Here is a 19,513-nt window from a genome sequence, read left to right as displayed (position 1 = left end):
AAAACCTAAGATGGCCTTGGCCATCATTGGCAAAAGGTGCAGCCCCATGCCTGCTAGATGTAGGCAAGGTGAAGAGCAGCAGCAGTCCAGTAGTGCCGCTGGCATTACCCTCATGGATCCGTTGGAGATGCAACAGCTGGTCGGAGTAGACATGCCGCCGGCACAACCCTGAAGATGGCCTGCGGTGTTAGTCGGTCTTCGTCTCCTTTAGCACCTCATTAGGATCGGTTGTTAGAGAGAGAACGTGGCATACCTGTGTGAGATCATTAGTTTTCTATGGGAGGGGTCATTTTCCTTTTGTATTAGGTGCTAGGGAGGCGGGACTGAGACCAAGTCGTTGGTTTGATGCCCCTGATCGGGGCATGTACGTGGGAGGTTTAGCTCCCCTTATCTCTCAGTTTGTTACAACTGAAGATTAATTCCAACACTAAAGTCATCATATTAGCGGTTATCATGATGATGAATAAATATAATGACCCCGCTAGAGCTGGTCTTTGTACCTATCTCTTTGGTCGATTTCACCGCGAAACTATGCGGTAAATAGCGTTCCAGACTCGTTCGCGCCAGTCAAGCGTTCTAGACTCGTTCGCGCCACCCGAGTGAGGTTTCCAGGCAATGCACTCACGTCAAAGATTCAACAAGGACCAGTTACACGTCCAGGCTCTGGTCCTAGTAGTAGATCAACATCAGAGTACTACTGTACATATATGCCTAATTGAGCTGATGGCCTCGGGGTAGATACGAAAATGGAGTTCGCGCACGCCGTCTCTTTGCTCGTTATACTCTCGCTCCGGACCGTACCGGCCGCCACGACAGCCGCTGTGCCGGTGCGAGCCGGCGTCCAGGATCCGGCAGACGGCGCTAGCACGGGGGGCCGCGGAGGCATCGCAGTGGCGCCGGGGGCCTACCACCTGGACCGGCTTCCCGGTGGCTCACCCGAAGATGCTACACCGGCTGGTAAATAAAACTAGCTTAAAATTCTAGTTTTTTTTAACATCCCTACGAATCGTGGTTAGCTGCCCGATCACAGGACGTGCATGTGCGCGCGGGACCTTGGCTATGAGCATCTCTAGCACACCCCGCATAAGTGGTCAAACCCATAAATTTTTTGCGCTTTACAGTTTTGGGCAAAAAAAGTTGCCAGAACAGAAACCGTAAAAGTAGTCCAACCGTAAAATTTTTAAGGGCCACCGCAAATGCACACCCGAAACCCTTATCTTTGGAGGTTGGAAGGCCGAATATAGGGGGCCCCGTATACCGGTCAAACCTTGTCGGAGCAAACACGCCGCCGCGGAGTTTGCCGGAATCCGCCCTAAACTCGCCGGAATTCATCACTGCACATCGGAAAAGGCCGCTAGACGCCGCAATCGATCGCCGCCGGTTCGAATTGGACGAGCTCGACATCGTCGTGGCCTCCCATGACCTCAGCCTGGCCGCCGGAATCCTCCCGACGCGGCAGGCAAAGGGGCACGACTCGGCTGGCAATAGAGCAAGGCGCGGACGACGGAGGCAACGGGGCGTGGCCGGCAAGCTGTGCACGGACGACGAAGGCGACGGGGCGTGGCCGGCGAGGCTGGGCGCGGCCAGCGCGGTGATGGGGCGCGGCCAGCAGGGGCGGGGCACGACCGACGGGCGACGGGGCATGGCCTGCGGGCGACGGGGCGCGGCCGGCTGGAGGAAGGGGCGGTAGCTGCCTGACTGGAGGCCGACCGCGAATATACTTTTTTACGGATCCGTTTGGGAGGTCTGCATCTGTGCCAGACCGAGCCAGCCTGTAAAAGCGGTTTTGCGCGAACTGCAAACGCGTTTTGCGGGCCGGTGGGATGCGGGGTCTGCTAGAGTTGCTCTAAGTGTGCCCATGAGGATGTATCCCATAGTTTCATCTATTTCAAAGTTCTTAAAAATTATGGAAAACACTAAAAAAATGCTCCCGTTTTCGAACCAAAATTATCACAATTTTGATATGAAGCATCTACCGTATCATAAATTTCCCGAACCAAAATCAATACATAGTTCGAGAGAAAAAAAGAAGAAGAGAAGTTTGAGTTCACAACCCAGTTCGAACTATCTACCGTTCGCTAGGTTTGCATTTTTTTTTCATGAGTTTCGGATATGATATTTTTTATATGATTAATACATGTTGTCTCTATATAGTAATAACTTTTTTTTGTGATTTTTACTGTGCAATTTTGGACATTTGAATATTGAGAGTACCTCATGTGTGGGAGCACATTAATTGAAATTTTTTGTCGGTACCTTACCAAGCTGGTATGTGTGGGAACACATGATTTATCTTCGTGTGTCCATTTCCTCAACACATGTTCAGAGGAGGTATTTCTTGGGATCAAGTATCATTACTCTTCGAAAGTTGGACTTAAACACTAGAACCTTGGGAAGAAATACTATAATTCTTCAAAACAACCTTAACTGAAAATTGTGCGACTGATTCAGTTTTATCTCCGAAGATGATTGGCCCCAATAACAAAATTTAATGGCTAGTTAAAGGGTAGCCTTCGCAAAGCTTAAGCTTACCTCAAAACTTCGTCAGCGATGACGACACATGTGTGCCACTTGTCGCCATCAAAGAGTCCATGTGCTCCACACAAGAGGACAATTGTGCTCCCTTTTCCCATATTTTCTTCTTTATCATTTTCCTTTTATGTTTATGTATTTTTACCATTCCTTGTTTTCATCTTATTTGTATTTTTTGTTATTTCTATATTTTTACATTTTTCTCTTTGTTTTTTTCGCTTTATTTACATTTATGCTTTAATTTTTCCTATTTAACGTTCTTCCCCTTTTTAAGTTCTACAATTTTATTTTATTTTATCACCTTATTTTAATAATTTGATTTTGTTTTGTTATGCTTTCAGCAAAGAAATGGACATTTATATACTATAGTTTTTTAGCAAGTCGATTTTCCACATTTACATGTACGTGTGAACATTTTTATCAATCCATGAACATTTATTTTCAAAAGTATTAACATTTCTTATAATACATAAATGTCTCTTGTAAAATACATGGACATGTTTTCGATAACCATGAATTTAAATGCATGAATACTTTCACATTATAGTAAGAATTAAAGTTACCTTAACACATTTTTTTACATATAGTAATTTTTTTAGTTTGTAAATACTTCTCACTATTAACACAATGTTTTATGTATTATTAATGAACAAATCTCCCAAACCATATGAACAAGATAAAAGAGTGTCACTTTTCCTTGGTCTATTACTTTTCAAATATATCTTTTAAAGTTCATTTTTTCTATTTTATATATTTAATTTGCATTCTTCTTTTGTGTTTTTATTATTTTATTTTTATTTTTGAGATTTATTTATTTTCTTTGGTTTTTTATTTTCCTACTTATTGCAAATATTATATTTTTCCTCAACATAAATATGAAGAAAAAATAACTCATGGATATATTGTTACATACATATGAACGTTGTGTTCTCTAAATACGTAAATACCAATTATGTGATACGGTGGCACTTGTCCATTTTTAAATGCATGAATCTATAAAAATTTGAATTAAGTGAAAACTCTTTTGCGCATAGCACAAAAGAATATACAAAAAATGTGTGATTCTACAAAACCTTTGTTTGGACCCAAAGCCCAAAAAAACATGGCTACGAAGTCGTTGTTGATCGCAGTCACAATGCCTGAAGTTCTAGGTTTCTAGCCCTCAGTTTCGGATCCCCACCTTCTCCATCACACCGCCCCACCCACCCAACACCCCCTCCCTCGCCCCCGCGGCTGCGAGCGGTGTACGGGTAGCGACAGGTTGCCGTTGCCTATGGGGCTAATGTGGAGGTGGGCTTGCCCTCGCGGCTCGCGCTATGACTCCCATCTTCGAAGTAGAGGCGTCACTGGTGCTGGCCCCTCGCCGCACCTACGACCGGCTACCTCCCCAACCTAGGTGAGGAGCTCCAAACCAAATCCGATAACGAGTAAGCTGGAATGCTGGATGGTGTACGCTGTGTCTTCGTCTCATAAGTACTCTCTTTGTAAACTAATATAAGACTCTTTAGATCTTCGTCCAATAATATAAAAGTGTATTTGATACTAGTGCGGTGCCAAAAATGCTCTTATATTATGAGATGGAGGGAGTAGTACTTAATTATATGCAAGGAATTTCTGTAACTGTCACTTTGCTGGTACAAAACAAAGGGATCGATGGGACGAGACCGAATATCATTGTAGTACAAACTGACTGTGAACTATTTATTGGTATACTAAACTTGTATTATTTCAGAAATCGAGAGAAGGAACACCAGAATATTATCGAGGAGAGACACAGGAGGTTCGACCAGAGGCTATTCGAAGAAACTCAAGATTGTTGTGCCTTACAATCCGGGCTTTAACGTTTTTGTGAATGCAACTACTTCAAAAGTCACTGGCTACTGCATTGACGTCTTTGAGGCTGCCGTGAAGAACCTACCACATGTTCTTGATTACGACTTCGTTGTAGTCGACGGTTTGTATGACCAAATAGTGCGCAATGTGTCTTCAGGGGTGAGCCATGCTCGTTTCACTTGCATGCCATTTCTGCATTTCATGAGAATCACATACTCACATTGTACATGTTGGTTTCAATGACCAGATCTTTGATGCAGCAGTGGGTGACATAACCATAACTGCCGAGCGAGCTGTTCATGTGGACTTCACGATGCCATACATTGAGTCGGGCGTGTCATTGCTTGTGCTCAACGAGGATGACTCCAAGCCAACAATTGAATGGGTCTTCTTAAAGCCACTGACAATGGAACTTTGGTTAGCAATTGTGGGTGGCTTCTTTCTCACTGGAATAGTTGTGTGGATGATTGAGCGGCCTAAAAACCTGGAGTACCAAGGATCGAGTTCGAGACAGTTCAGCACCGCTCTCTACTTTTCTTTCTCTACTTTGACATTTTCTCATGGTTAGCACTTTGGGCTTGAATTTGCTCACAATGCTTTTCTTTCTCTACTTTGACATTTTCTCACTTTCAACAACTTATATTGTGTCCATAATACTCCAATTTTTTGATTATCATAATATCCGCGCAGGTCAAATTATTAGAAGCCCTCTGTCACAAATTGTTGTGGTGATATGGTGCTTTGTCGTGCTGGTTATAGTGCAGAGCTACACAGCTAGCTTATCATCCATTCTGACTGCAAAGAGGCTCCGGCCTTCTGTGACAAATCTTGGCCAGCTCCTATCAGATGGTGATTATATTGGATACCCATCTGGATCATTTGTATATTCTGTCTTGAAAAAACAAGGCTTCGCCAAAAATAGGTTAAAGGCCTATGCGATGGAAGAGGAATATGCTAATGCTTTGAGAAAGGGCTCAAAGAATGGAGGTGTCGCGGCTATAGTTGATGAGCTCCCCTATTTAACCTCTTTTCTCTCTGACCCTCGATATCATAACGAGTTCCAGATGGTTAACGGCTTATATAAGACACCTGGATTTGGTTTTGTAAGCTTCTCATCCCAATGCCTTCAGTAGATTCACTTTCCATCCTTCCAAGAGTTACACTGCGTTCTGGACAAATCCATGTGGTCTAACTAGCATGATGTTTATGCTTTCAGGTGTTTCCACAAGATTCTCCACTGGTACATAGTCTTTCAGTTGCCATCTTGGGCCTGATAGGTGGGGATGAGGGATCACGAATTGAAGCAAAATGGTTAGGCACAACGACACCATTGCCGAGTTATGGCATCCCCAACACTGACACCACACCTCTCACTTTGCGAAGTTTCTCTGGTCTCTTCATCATCACTGTATGTATCTCAGCTCTCATGCTGTTGATAAGGATTGCCAAGTTGGTTCATGCCAAATACACCAAAGTGAGGCATTCTGATATGCAGAGTGCCGATGGGGATGGTGGAAGTGAAGGCCACGGAGGATCTGTTACGCTGCAGAATGACATGGGCGACAGGCCTACGGATGATCAACCCCACCATGAAGCCAGATATGAGGATCCCCAGGGTGTCAGCGGGATCAGAGAAAGTCCTGGTGATGTAGAGCCCAATGGATCTGTGCCCGAATACGCCATCCTAATCGAGATGAGCACTCAATGAGATGACGACAACTGTTCTGCATAGTGCGCATGAGAAGAAATGACAAAAATACTTCTGTTCCATCCTATGTGGATATTCACCAATGTCCCAAGGGAATGAGTGTAAGAAGGGGTGATGGGCCCAAATCATAGCCTAGCTAGGAATAGCAGTTTCTGTGACTGATACCCACATTAATTTATTTTATGAATTGGTTGTTCTTGGTCTTATTGTCGAAGAGTGTATAGATGATCACTGACAGGCGAGTGCCAAGGAAATACTACTATCTGCCCGATTATTTTGGCAATTAACCACATTTGTCTGATTTATACCTTGCGACAGTAGGCACACACTGTAGCCCAGAGTTGTACATGTTGAAAGAAAGTTGGTTCGCATTTTTGTTACTTTTGCACACTGTAAGATACTTGCCATTCTTGTATCTGGAATTCAAACATTTCTTAGTAGAGAGAAAATATAGATACCAATTGATCGCTGAATGCGGTTCTAAGATAGTCTGAATGCATATCCAGTTACTGAGGAAACATTACATGCGCATCATAGTTGTACCTATTTGTTTGCATGTGCGCACATGTTTTAAATAAATTCTAGACTCTACTATGCCATGTTAAATTGCTTTTCACACTTTACCATATTCTCGTGTCAGTAGTATGGCAACTCACATGTCCTGTGGGAAAAATTGCCACACACTTATATTATATAACAAAAGGTGGTGACAAACGAGTCTATGTGAAATGTTTTTTAGGCTCGGTCAAATGGTGAGAGACTAGAAAAGTGTGGAAAGTACATTTGGCCCGAACTCATTTGAATCAAGTTGAGCTTTTAATAGCACCGGCTAAATACCCATGCGTTGTAACGAAAGAAAAGGAAAAAATGTTATACTTTGGAACCACATGTGCTGAGCATGACCCTCATGTGACTTCCAACATGCTGTAACAACCGGCATCTTCCACGTTTCCTTCTCCATGACAATAACCAAGCAAACTTTGAAAATTTCAAAAATCATAACCCGACCAAATCATAATAGTTATCTACCTTGGCGTTAATGGAACATAGAGTATTTGATGGTATGAGGGCGGGCCCTTCATTGTAGTGTTGGGCTTCGATGGTTCTCAATTACAATTGACGGTTGTGTCAATCGCAAGAAGAGAAGGCTAGTATGATTTCAATGTAATTTTATATCTGTATTGGTTGGTTGTCTCTTCTTGTGCTAGCTATTGTTTTCCTTCATAATTATCATATCTAAGATGTCATTTGGGTGTCTTTTCTTAAGATGCCCTTTGTCTCTTTGTTGTCTCTCCATTGACCAAGTTGGAAACTCAGTTTCTGGACAAGACGATACACAACAAGTTGTATCCGAAACAACAGTTATTCAAGCTCATGATGCAGGAGGGGTCAGACCTTACCGAGCACATCAATGTTTTCAACCAAGTGATTGTTGATCTAGCTCGACTAGATGGCATTACTTCTATTGTCTTCATTACCGCGGTCTTATGCAAACTTGATCACTACTCTCACATATGGTAAGACTACTGTCATTGCAAGCGAGATTACCGCAGCACTATTATCATTCGATCAACGCTAGAGGAAAAGTGGTGCCAATGTAACATTGGCCTAATATATAAAGGCACTACCCAGTAGTCAAAAGAGACTAGACAAATTTCGCTAGACATGAGATACAAAGGGAACGGTTCGGGTGTTGGGGAACGTAGTAATTTCAAAAAAAATTCCTACGCACACGCAAGATCATGGTGATGCATAGCAACGAGAGGGGAGAGTGTCGTCCACGTACCCTCGTAGACCGTAAGCGGAAGTGTTATGACAACGCGGTTGATGTAGTCGTACTTCTTCACGATCGATCGATCCTAGTACCGAACGTACGACACCTCCGCGATCAGCACACGTTCAGCTCGATGACGTCCCACGAACTCACGATCCAATAGAGCTTCGAGGGAGAGTTCCGTCAGCACGACGGCGTGATGACGGTGATGATGAAGTTACCGATGCAGGGCTTTGCCTAAGCACCGCTACGATATGACCGAGGTGGATTATGGTGGAGGGGGGCACCGCACATGGCTAAGAGATCAATGATCAACTTGTGTGTCTATGGGGTGCCCCTTCCCCTGTATATAAAGGAGTGGAGGAGAGGGGAGGGCCGGCCCTCTATGGAGCGCCCTGGAGGAGTCCTACTACCATCGAGAGTAGGATTCCCCCCTTCCCTAGTTGGACTAGGAGAGAAGGAAGGGGGAGAGAGGGAGGAAGGAAAGGGGGGCGCCGCCCTCCTCCTAGTCCAATTCGGACCAGAGGGGGAGGGGGCGCGCGGCCTGCCCTGGCCTCCTCTCTCTCTCTCCACTATGGCCCAATAAGGCCCATACACTTACCGGGGGGTTCCGGTAACCTCCCGGTACTCCGGTAAAATCCTGATTTCAACCGGAACTATTCCGATGTCCAAATATAGGCTTCCAATATATCGATCTTTATGTCTTGACCATTTCGAGACTCCTCGTCATGTCCGTGATCATATTCGGGACTCCGAACTACCTTCGGTACATCAACACAGATAAACTCATAATACCGATCGTCACCGAACGTTAAACGTGCGGACCCTACGGGTTCGAGAACTATGTAGACATGACCGAGACACGTCTCCGGTCAATAACCAATAGCGGAACCTGGATGCTCATATTGGCTCCCACATATTCTTCGAAGATCTTTATCGGCCAAACCGCATAAATACATATGTTGTTCCCTTTGTCATCGGTACGTGATACGTCTCCAACGTATCTATATTTTTTGATTGCTCCATGCTATATTATATTCTGTTTTGGACATTATTGGGCTTTATTATACACTTTTATATTATTTCTGGGACTAACCTATTAACCGGAGGCCCAACCCAGAATTGCTGTTTTTTGCCTATTTCGGAGTTTCGCAGAAAAAGGATATCAAATGGAGTCCAAACGGAATGAAACCTTCGGGAACGTGATTTTCGGAACGAACGTTATCCAGAGGACTTGGACCCTATGTCAAGACATCAACCAGGAAGCCACGAGGTAGGGGGGCGCGCCTACCCCCCTGGGCGCGCCCTCCACCCTCGTGGGCCCCGTGTTGCTCCACCGACGTACTCCTTCCTCCTATATATACCTACGTACCCCCAAACTACCAGATACGGAGCCAAAAACCTAATTCCACCGCCGCAACCTTCTGTATCCGTGAGATCCCATCTTGGGGCCTGTTCCGGAGCTCCGCCGGAGGGGGCATCGATCACGGAGGGCTTCTACACCAACACCATAGCTTCTCCGATGATGTGTGAGTAGTTTACCTCAGACCTTCGGGTCCATAGTTATTAGCTAGATGGCTTCTTCTCTCTTTTTGGATCTCAATACAATGTTCTCCCCCTCTCTTGTGGACATCTATTCGATGTAATCTTCTTTTGCGATGTGTTTGTTGAGACCGATGAATTGTGGGTTTATGGTCAAGTTTATCTATGAACAATATTTGAATCTTCTCTGAATTCTTTTATGTATGATTGGTTATCTTTGCAAGTCTCTTCGAATTATCAGTTTGGTCTAGCCTACTAGATTGATCTTTCTTGCAATGGGAGAAGTGCTTAGCTTTGGGTTCAATCTTGCGGTGTCCTTTCCCAGTGACAGTAGGGGCACAAGGCACGTATTGTATTGTTGCCATCGAGGATAACAAGATGGGGTTTATATCATATTGCATGAGTTTATCCCTCTACATCATGTCATCTTGCTTAAAGCATTAATCTGTTCTTATGAACTTAATACTCTAGATGCATGTTGGATAGCGGTCGATGTGTGGAGTAATAGTAGTAGATGCAGGCAGGAGTCGGTCTACTTGTCTCGGACATGATGACTATATACATGATCATACCTAGATATTCTCATAACTATGCTCAATTCTGTCAATTGCTCAACAGTAATTTGTTCACCCACCGTAAATACTTATGCTCTTGAGAGAAGCCACTAGTGAAACCAATGGCCCCCGGGTCTATTTTCCATCATATTAATCTCCCGACAACAAGCTATTTCTAGTGCCATTTTTATTTTACTTTCTTTACTTTGCATCTTTATCATAAAAATACCAAAAAATATTATCTTATCATATCTATCAGATCTCACTCTCGTAAGTGACCGTGTAGGATTGACAACCCCTTATCGCATTGGTTGCGAGGATTTATTTGTTTGTGTAGGTGTGAGGGACTCGTGCGTGGCCTCCTACTGGATTAATACCTTGGTTCTCAAAAACTGAGGGAAATACTTACGGTACTTTACTACATCACCCTTTCCTCTTCAAGGGAAAACCAACGCAGTGCTCAGGAGGTAGCAAGAAGGATTTCTGGCGCCGTTGCCGGGGAGTCTACGCAAAAGTCGACATACCAAGTACCCATCACAAACCCTTATCTCCCGCATTACAGTATTTGCCATTTGCCTCTCGTTTTCCTCTCCCCCACTTCACCCTTGCCATTTTATTCGCCCTCTCTTTTCCATTCGCTTCTTTTTCGCTTGCTTCTTGTTTGCTCGTGTGTTGGATTGCTTGTTTGTCACGATGGCTCAAGATAATACCAAATTATGTGACTTTACCAATACCAACAATAATGATTTCCTTAGCACTCCGATTGCTCCTCTTACCGATACTGAATCTTGTGAAATCAATGCTGCTTTGTTGAATCTTGTCATCAAAGATCAATTCGCCGCCTTCCTAGTGAAGATGCCGCTACCCATCTAAATAGCTTCGTTGATTTGTGTGATATGCAAAAGAAGAAAGATGTGGACAATGATATTGTTAAATTGAAGCTATTTCCTTTTTCGCTTAGAGATCGTGCTAAAGCTTGGTTTTCGTCTTTGCCTAAAAATAGTATTGATTCTTGGAATAAGTGCAAATATGCTTTTATCTCTAAGTATTCTCCTGCCGCTAAGATCATCTCTCTTAGAAACGATATTATGAATTTTAAGCAACTTGATCATGAACATGTTGCACAAGATTGGGATAGGATGAAATTAATGATAAGTAATTGCCCTACGCATGGTTTGAATTTGTGGATGATTATACAAAATTTTTATGCCGGATTGAATTTTGCTTCTAGAAATCTTTTAGATTCGGCCGCGGGAGGCACTTATATGGAAATCACTTTAGGAGAAGCTACTAAACTCCTAGATAATATTATGGTTAATTATTCTCAATGGCACACTGAAAGATCTACTAATAAAAAATTGCATGCGATAGAAGAAATTAATGTTTTGAGTGGAAAGATGGATGAACTTATGAAATTATTTGCTACTAAGAGTGTTTCTTCTGATACAAATGATATGCCTTTGTCTACTTTGATTGAGAATAATAATGAATCTATGGATGTGAATTTTGTTGGTAGGAATAATTTTGGTAACAACGCGTATAGAGGAAACTTTAATCCTAGGCCTTATCCTAGTAATTCCTCTAATAATTATGGTAATTCCTACAACAATTCTTATGGAAACTTTAATAAGATGCCTTCTGAATTTGAGACTAGTGTTAAGGAATTTATGAATTCGCAAAAGAATTTCAATGCTTTGCTTGAAGAAAAATTGCTTAAAGTTGATGAATTGGCTAGGGACGTTGATAGAATTTCTCTTGATGTTGATTCTTTAAAACATAGATCTATTCCTCCTAAGCATGATATCAATGAGTCTCTGAAAGCCATGAGAATTTCCATTGATGAGTGCAAAAAAAGAACCGCTAGGATGCGTGCTAAGAAAGATTGCTTTGTGAAAGCGTGTTCTTCAAATTTCTATGAAAATAAAGATGAAGATCTAAAAGTTATTGATGTGTCCAGTATTAAATCTTTGTTTTGCAATATGAATCTTGATAATGATGGTACTGAATATGATCCACCTTTACCTAGAAGGCGTTCCAAAAATTCGGAGTTTTTAGATCTTGATGCTAAAATTGATAAAAGTGGGATTGAAGAGATCAAAGCATTAGATATTAATGAACCCACTATTTTGGATTTCAAGGAATTTAATTATGATAATTGCACTTTGATAGAATGTATTTCCTTGTTGCAATCCGTGCTAAATTCTCCTCATGCTTATAGTCAAAATAAAGCTTTTACTAAACATATCGTTGATGCTTTAATGCAATCTTATGAAGAAAAACTTGAGTTGGAAGTTTCTATTCCTAGAAAACTTTATGATGAGTGGGAACCTACTATTAAAATTAAAATTAAAGATCATGAATGCTATGCTTTGTGTGATTTGGGTGCTAGTGTTTCCACGATTCCAAAGATTTCGTGCGATTTGCTAGGTTTCCGTGATTTTGATGATTGCTCTCTAAACTTGCACCTTGCGGATTCCACTATTAAGAAACCTATGGGAAGAATAATGATGTTCTTATTGTTGCAAATAGGAACTATGTGCCCGTAGATTTTATTGTTCTTGACATAGATTGCAATCCTTCATGTCCTATTATTCTTGGTAGACCTTTCCTTAGAACGATTGGTGCAATTATTGATATGAAGGAAGGGAATATTAGATTCCAATTTCCATTAAAGAAAGGCATGTAACACTTCCCTAGGAAGGAAATAAAATTACCTTATGAATCTATTATGAGAGCCACTTATGGATTGCCTACCAAAGATGGCAATACCTAGATCTATCCTTGCTTTTATGCCTAGCTAGGGGCGTTAAACGATAGCACTTGTTGGGAGGCAACCCAATTTTATTTTTAGTTTTTTTTTTGCTTTTTGCTTATATTTAGGAATAAATCTTTGATCTAGCCTCTGGTTAGATGTGTTTTTATGTTTTAGTTAGTGTTTGTGCCAAGTTAAACCTATAGGATCTTCTTGGATGATAGTTATTTGATCTTGCAGAAAATTCCAGAAACTTTCTGTTCACGAAAACAATTGTTAAAAATCACCAGAACGTGATAAAATTTGATTCCAATTGCTGCTGATCAATAAACAAATTGTCTAGGTCTTCCTATTTTGGCTGAAGTTTTTGAGTTCCAGAAGTTTGCGTTAGTTACAGATTACTATAGGCTGTTCTGTTTTTGACTGATTCTGTTTTTCGTGTGTTGTTTGCTTATTTTGATGAATCTATGGCTAGTAAAATAGTTTATAAACCATAGAGAAGTTTCAATACAGTAGGTTTAACACTAATATAAATAAAGAATGAGTTCATTATAGTACCTTGAATTGGTCTTTTGTTTTCTTTCGCTAACGGAGCTCACGAGATTTTCTGTTAAGTTTTATGTTCTGAAGTTTTCAAGTTTTGGGTAAAAGATTTGATGGATTATGGAAAAAGGAGTGGCAAGAGCCTAAGCTTGGGGATGCCCATGGCACCCCCAAGATAATCTAAGGACACCTAAAAGCCAAAGCTTGGGGATGCCCCGGAAGGCATCCCCTCTTTCGTCTACTTCCATCGGTAACTTTACTTGGAGCTATATTTTTATTCACCACATGATATGTGTTTTGCTTGGAGCGTCTTGTATTATTTGAGTCTTTGCTTTTTATTTTACCACAATCATCTTTTCTGTACACACCTTTTGAGAGAGACACACATGATTCGGTAATTATTAGAATACTCTATGTGCTTCACTTATATCTTTTGAGTTATATAGTTTTTGCTCTAGTACTTCACTTATATCTTTTAGAGCACGGCGGTGGTTTTGTTTTATAGAAACTATTTATCTCTCATGCTTCACTTATATTATTTTGAGAGTCTTAAACAGCATGGTAATTTGCTTAAATAATCCTAATATGCTAGGTATTCAAGACTAGTAAAAACTTTCTTATGAGTGCATTGAATACTAAGAGAAGTTTGATGCTTGATGATTGTTTTGAGACATGGAGGTAGTGATATCAAAGTTGTGCTAGTTGAGTAGTTGTGAATTTGAGAAATACTTGTGTTGAATTTTGCAAGTCCCGTAGCATGCACGTATGGTAAACGTTATGTAACAAATTTGAAACATGAGGTGTTCTTTGAGTGTCCTCCTTATGAGTGGCGGTCGGGGACGAGCGATGGTCTTTTCCTACCAGTCTATCCCCCTAGGAGCATGCGCGTAGTGCTTGGTTTTTGATGACTTGTAGATTTTTGCAATAAGTATGTGAGTTCTTTATGACTAATGTTGAGTCCTTGAATTATACGCACTCTCACCTTTCCATCATTGCTAGCCTCTTCGGTACCATGCATTGCCCTTTCTCACATTGAGAGTTGGTGCAAACTTCGCCAGTGCATCCAAACCCCGTGATATGATACGCTCTTTCACACATAAACCTCCTTATATCTTCCTCAAAACAGCCACCATACCTACCTATTATGGCATTTCCATAGCCATTCCGAGATATATTGCCATGCAACTTTCCACCGTTCCGTTTATCATGACACGTTCATCATTGTCATATTGCTTTGGATGATCATGTAGTTGACATAGTATTTGTGGCAAAGCCACCGTTCATAATTCTTTCATACATGTCACTCTTGGTTCATTGCATATCCTGGTACACCGCCGGAGGCATTCATATAGAGTCATACTTTGTTCTAGTATCGAGTTGTAATCATTGAGTTGTAAATAAATAGAAGTGTGATGATCATCATTTTCTAGAGCATTGTCCCAAGTGAGGAATAAAAAAAAGAGAAAGGCCATAAAAAAAGGAAGGCCCAAAAAAAAAGAGAGAAAAAGAGAGAAGGGACAATGTTACTATCCTTTTACAACACTTGTGCTTCAAAGTAGCACCATAATCTTCATGATAGAGAGTCTCTTGTTTTGTCACTTTCATATACTAGTGGGAATTTTTCATTATAGAACTTGGCTTGTATATTCCAACAATGGGCCTCCTCAAGTGCCCTAGGTCTTCGTGAGCAAGGAAGTTGGATGCACACCCACTTAGTTTCTTTTGTTGAGCTTTCATATATTTATAGCTCTAGTGCATCCGTTGCATGGCAATCCCTACTCCTTGCATTAACATCAATCAATGAGCATCTCCATAGCTCATTGATTAGCCTCGTTGATGTGAGACTTTCTCCTTTTTTGTCTTCTCCACATATCCCCCATCATTATATTCTATTCCACCCATAGTGCTATATCCATGGCTCACGCTCATGTAATGCGTGAAGGTTGAAAAAGTTTGAGATTACTAAAGTATGAAACAATTGCTGGGCTTGTCATCGGGGTTGTGCATGATGAGAGCATTCTTGTGTGACGAAAATGGAGCATGACTAAACTATATGATTTTGTAGGGGTGAACTTTCTTTGGCCATCTTATTTTGAGAAGACATAATTGCTTAATTAGTATGCTTGAAGTATTATTATTTTTATGTCAATATTGAACTTTTATCTTGAATCTTTTGGATCTGAATATTCATACCACAATTAAGAAGAATTACATTGAAATTATGCCAAGTAGCATTCCACATCAAAAATTCTGTTTTTATCATTTACCTACTCGAGGACGAGCAGAAATTAAGCTTGGGGATGCTTGATACGTTTTTATCATTTGTGAGCTTGATGCACTCACTACAGAGCAATGCATGACAAACCAAGCATACCTACAGCAAGATGGCATGTTTATGGAGCTATCCATGGCAAGAACAATTGCATAGCATGTATGGATCAACTACAATAAGCTTGGCAAAATTGCATATCATGTTAAGAATCTGCCAGAAATATTTTATAGCAAAAGTAGAGCAAGATTGAGTCATGCTATGGCACTCCATAATTGCAAACAAGGGCAGGCATGGATCAATTACAACTATATCTACAAAACATCCTTACTGAACATCTCCAAAATATGCATGGATCTCACTGTAGCATCAAGTTTTCATGGTAACAAAATAACAGCAGACAAGGACTTAGAGAAATCACCAAGTCCCTGAAATCAGAAACATTACAGAGCCTACTTTGCATGCTTGTGCTAGTCACCACAGAGATCGCAAAAATACATGGCCTACACCACTGGAAAGATGGCATGGCATACTTCAAAACACATGTAGAGCTCATCCCAAAAGATGCACAGAATAAATGATACAAAAATGACAAATCTCCAAGTTCTGTTAAGAACCAGAGGATAACAGCAACTAGCCCTCTTCCAATAGAGATTTGGGCATCAAGATAACCTCTAATGAACATGGTGCAATTGAACAAAATGAAGAGCATCACGAGACGAACAATTTGACATATTACACACGCGAATCGGAGCTACACGCAAGGAGTTATGGCATCACGAACAGAGGCATATTGCTGTAAAAATCCAACACTTGGAAGAAAATAGGGGGGTCGGGGGAAAGTCAACGGGAGCTTTACCAGATCGGATCTGGCCGGACTCGGGCTCTCCGGCCGGAGCTCGCTGGGGCTCGGGCGCTGGGGAAGAGGAGATGGCCGGAGGGAGGAGGAGCTGCCGGAGAAGAGGAGGCGCGGACGGAGAGGTGGGCGCGGCGGCGGACGGCACCGGCGGCGGGGCGGCACGGCGGCAAACGGGCGGCGCGGCCGCGGCGGCGGGGCACGGCGGGGCCGGGCGGCGGGCCGGCAGACGCGGGGGCGGCGGCGCACCGGATCCACGGGCGAGGGGCGGCAGGCGGCGAACGGGCCCGCGGGCTCGCGGCGGGCTTCGCGGGCCGGCGGCGGGGCGAGGACGGCGGGCGACGTGGCGGCTTATGATTCGCCGGGGCGCGGCGGCGGACGCGTCCGGTCCGGTCCGGACGTGTCCGGCGGCGGAGAGGGAACGGAGCTAGGGTTGGACTGCGCGAAAATCTCGGGGGTCTCACATATTTATAGGTAGAGGGAGCTAGGAGACTCCAAATGAGGTGCGGTTTTCGCCCACACGATCGTGATCGAACGACCTAGAGCATGGAAGAGAGTTTGGTGGGTTTTGGGCTGGTTTTTGAGGGGATTTTTGCTGGACACTCAAATGGACATTGCGGATGCCCGGTTAACCGTTGGAGTACCAAACGACCTCCAAATGGAACGAAACTTGACCGGTAGTCTCCGGGTGGTGTAATAAGGCCACTTGACAAGCCTCGGTCCATTCCGAGAAAGTTTGACACCCGCACACGAAAGAAAACAAGAGGGGTGCACCGGAGGAGATAGGAGCGCCGGATTGGAAAACGGACAACGGGGAAAATGCTCGGATGCATGAGACGAACACGTATGCAAATGCAATGCACATGATGACATGATATGAAAATGCATGACATGACAAAATGCAAAAGAAAGACAAAACCCGACCACGGAGGAAATATCATAACACATAGCCGGAAATGGCAAGAGTCGGAGTTACAAATATGGCAAGTTACATGCGGGGTGTTACAACACTCCACCACTACAAGAGGATCTCGTCCCGAGATCTAGGACTGAAAGAACTCCGGATATTCGGAACGGAGATGGTCCTCGTGTTCCCAGGTGGCTTCCCGGTCGGAATGGTGCGACCACTTCACTTTCAGGAATTTGATTGACTTGTTGCGAGTCTTGCGCTCAGTTTCTTCAAGAATAGCAACGGGGTGCTCATGATAAGTCAAATCTTCTTGGAGGTCAATCTCTTCGAAGTTGATAGTGCGCTCAGGCGTCTTGAAGCACTTGCGGAGCTGTGACACGTGGAACACATCGTGCACGTTCGCGAAGTTGGAAGGAAGCTCAAGTTGGTAGGCGAGGTCGCCTCTTTTGCCAATGATCTTGAAAGGACCCACGTATCTAGGGGCAAGCTTCCCTTTGATACCGAAGCGACGAGTGCCTTTCATTGGAGAGACGCGGAGGTAGACATGGTCTCCGATCTCGAAAGCCAAATCACGATGCTTACTATCATAGTAGCTCTTCTGGCGCGATTGCGCGGCTTTGAGATTATCACGGATGACTTTACACATTTCTTCAGCTTCTGTGATTAAGTCATTGCCAAGAAGTTGGCGTTCACCAGTCTCTGACCAATTGAGAGGAGTACGACACTTTCTGCCATAGAGAATCTCGAATGGGGCCTTGCCCAAACTCGCTTGGAAGCTGTTGTTGTAGGAGAATTCAACATATGGAAGACAATCTTCCCATTTCATGCCAAAGGAAATGACACAAGCCCTGAGCATATCTTCAAGAATTTGATTGACTCGCTCGACTTGGCCACTAGTTTGAGGATGGAAAGCTGTGCTGAAGCGAATGTTAGTGCCCATGGCCTTCTGGAAGGAGTCCCAGAACTTAGAGGTGAAGATGCTTCCACGATCTGAAGAAATCACTTGTGGAATGCCGTGCAAAGAGACAATTCTGGAGGTGTAAAGCTCTGCTAGCTGAGCTGCTGTGATGGATTCTTTGATTGGAAGGAAATGAGCCACTTTAGAAAGCTTGTCAATGACAACGAAGATAGCATCATTTCCGCGCTTGGACTTGGGAAAACCAGTCACAAAGTCTTCCAGAAGGCCATGGGCACTAACATTCGCTTCAGCACAGCTTTCCATCCTCAAACTAGTGGCCAAGTCAAGCGAGTCAATCAAATTCTTGAAGATATGCTCAGGGCTTGTGTCATTTCCTTTGGCATGAAATGGGAAGATTGTCTTCCATATGCTGAATTCTCCTACAACAACAGCTTCCAAGCGAGTTCGGGCAAGGCCCCATTCGAGATTCTCTATGGCAGAAAGTGTCGTACTCCTCTCAATTGGTCAGAGACTGGTGAACGCCAACTTCTTGGCAATGACTTAATCACAGAAGCTGAAGAAATGTGTAAAGTCATCCGTGATAATCTCAAAGCCGCGCAATCGCGCCAGAAGAGCTACTATGATAGTAAGCATCGTGATTTGGCTTTCGAGATCGGAGACCATGTCTACCTCCGCGTCTCTCCAATGAAAGGCACTCGTCGCTTCGGTATCAAAGGGAAGCTTGCCCCTAGATACGTGGGTCCTTTCAAGATCATTGGCAAAAGAGGCGACCTCGCCTACCAACTTGAGCTTCCTTCCAACTTCGCGAACGTGCACGATGTGTTCCACGTGTCACAGCTCCGCAAGTGCTTCAAGACGCCTGAGCGCACTATCAACTTCGAAGAGATTGACCTCCAAGAAGATTTGTCTTATCATGAGCACCCCGTTGCTATTCTTGAAGAAACTGAGCGCAAGACTCGCAACAAGTCAATCAAATTCCTGAAAGTGAAGTGGTCGCACCATTCCGACCGGGAAGCCACCTGGGAACGCGAGGACCATCTCCGTTTCGAATATCCGGAGTTCTTTCAGTCCTAGATCTCGGGACGAGATCCTCTTGTAGTGGTGGAGTGTTGTAACACCCCGCATGTAACTTGCCATATTTGTAACTCCGACTCTTGCCATTTCCGGCTATGTGTTATGATATTTCCTCCGTGGTCGGGTTTTGTCTTTCGTTTTGCATTTTGTCATGTCATGCATTTTCATATCATGTCATCATGTGCATTGCATTTGCATACGTGTTCGTCTCATGCATCCGAGCATTTTCCCCGTTGTCCGTTTTCCA

At 43.2% G+C, this 19,513-nt stretch overlaps 1 protein-coding gene across 1 annotated transcript; it reads left to right on the top strand.

The window, feature by feature from the left end:
* Positions 1–746: 746 nt before the first annotated feature.
* Positions 747–6,073, top strand: LOC109734636 (glutamate receptor 2.8-like). Its single transcript, XM_073505702.1, has 6 exons — positions 747–957; positions 2,874–2,933; positions 4,403–4,524; positions 4,613–4,928; positions 5,056–5,468; positions 5,582–6,073. Exons 1-6 carry the CDS (start codon positions 747–749, stop codon positions 6,071–6,073), a joined length of 1,614 nt encoding a protein of 537 aa, XP_073361803.1.
* Positions 6,074–19,513: the final 13,440 nt, after the last annotated feature.

This window comes from Aegilops tauschii, chromosome 7, assembly GCF_002575655.3.
Source record: "Aegilops tauschii subsp. strangulata cultivar AL8/78 chromosome 7, Aet v6.0, whole genome shotgun sequence".
Taxonomy (NCBI): Eukaryota; Viridiplantae; Streptophyta; class Magnoliopsida; order Poales; family Poaceae; genus Aegilops; species Aegilops tauschii.
This window is presented reverse-complemented; position numbering and strand designations above follow the sequence as displayed.

Bases quoted from the DNA above. Each gene is read 5' to 3' on its own strand.
- LOC109734636 (XM_073505702.1), top strand. From the start codon at position 747: ATGGAGTTCGCGCACGCCGTCTCTTTGCTCGTTATACTCTCGCTCCGG. The intron at 958-2,873 runs GTAAATAAAACT...TTATGCTTTCAG, and splicing joins CGAAGATGCTACACCGGCTG to CAAAGAAATGGACATTTATA. The intron at 2,934-4,402 runs GTACGTGTGAAC...CTACTTCAAAAG, and splicing joins TCGATTTTCCACATTTACAT to TCACTGGCTACTGCATTGAC.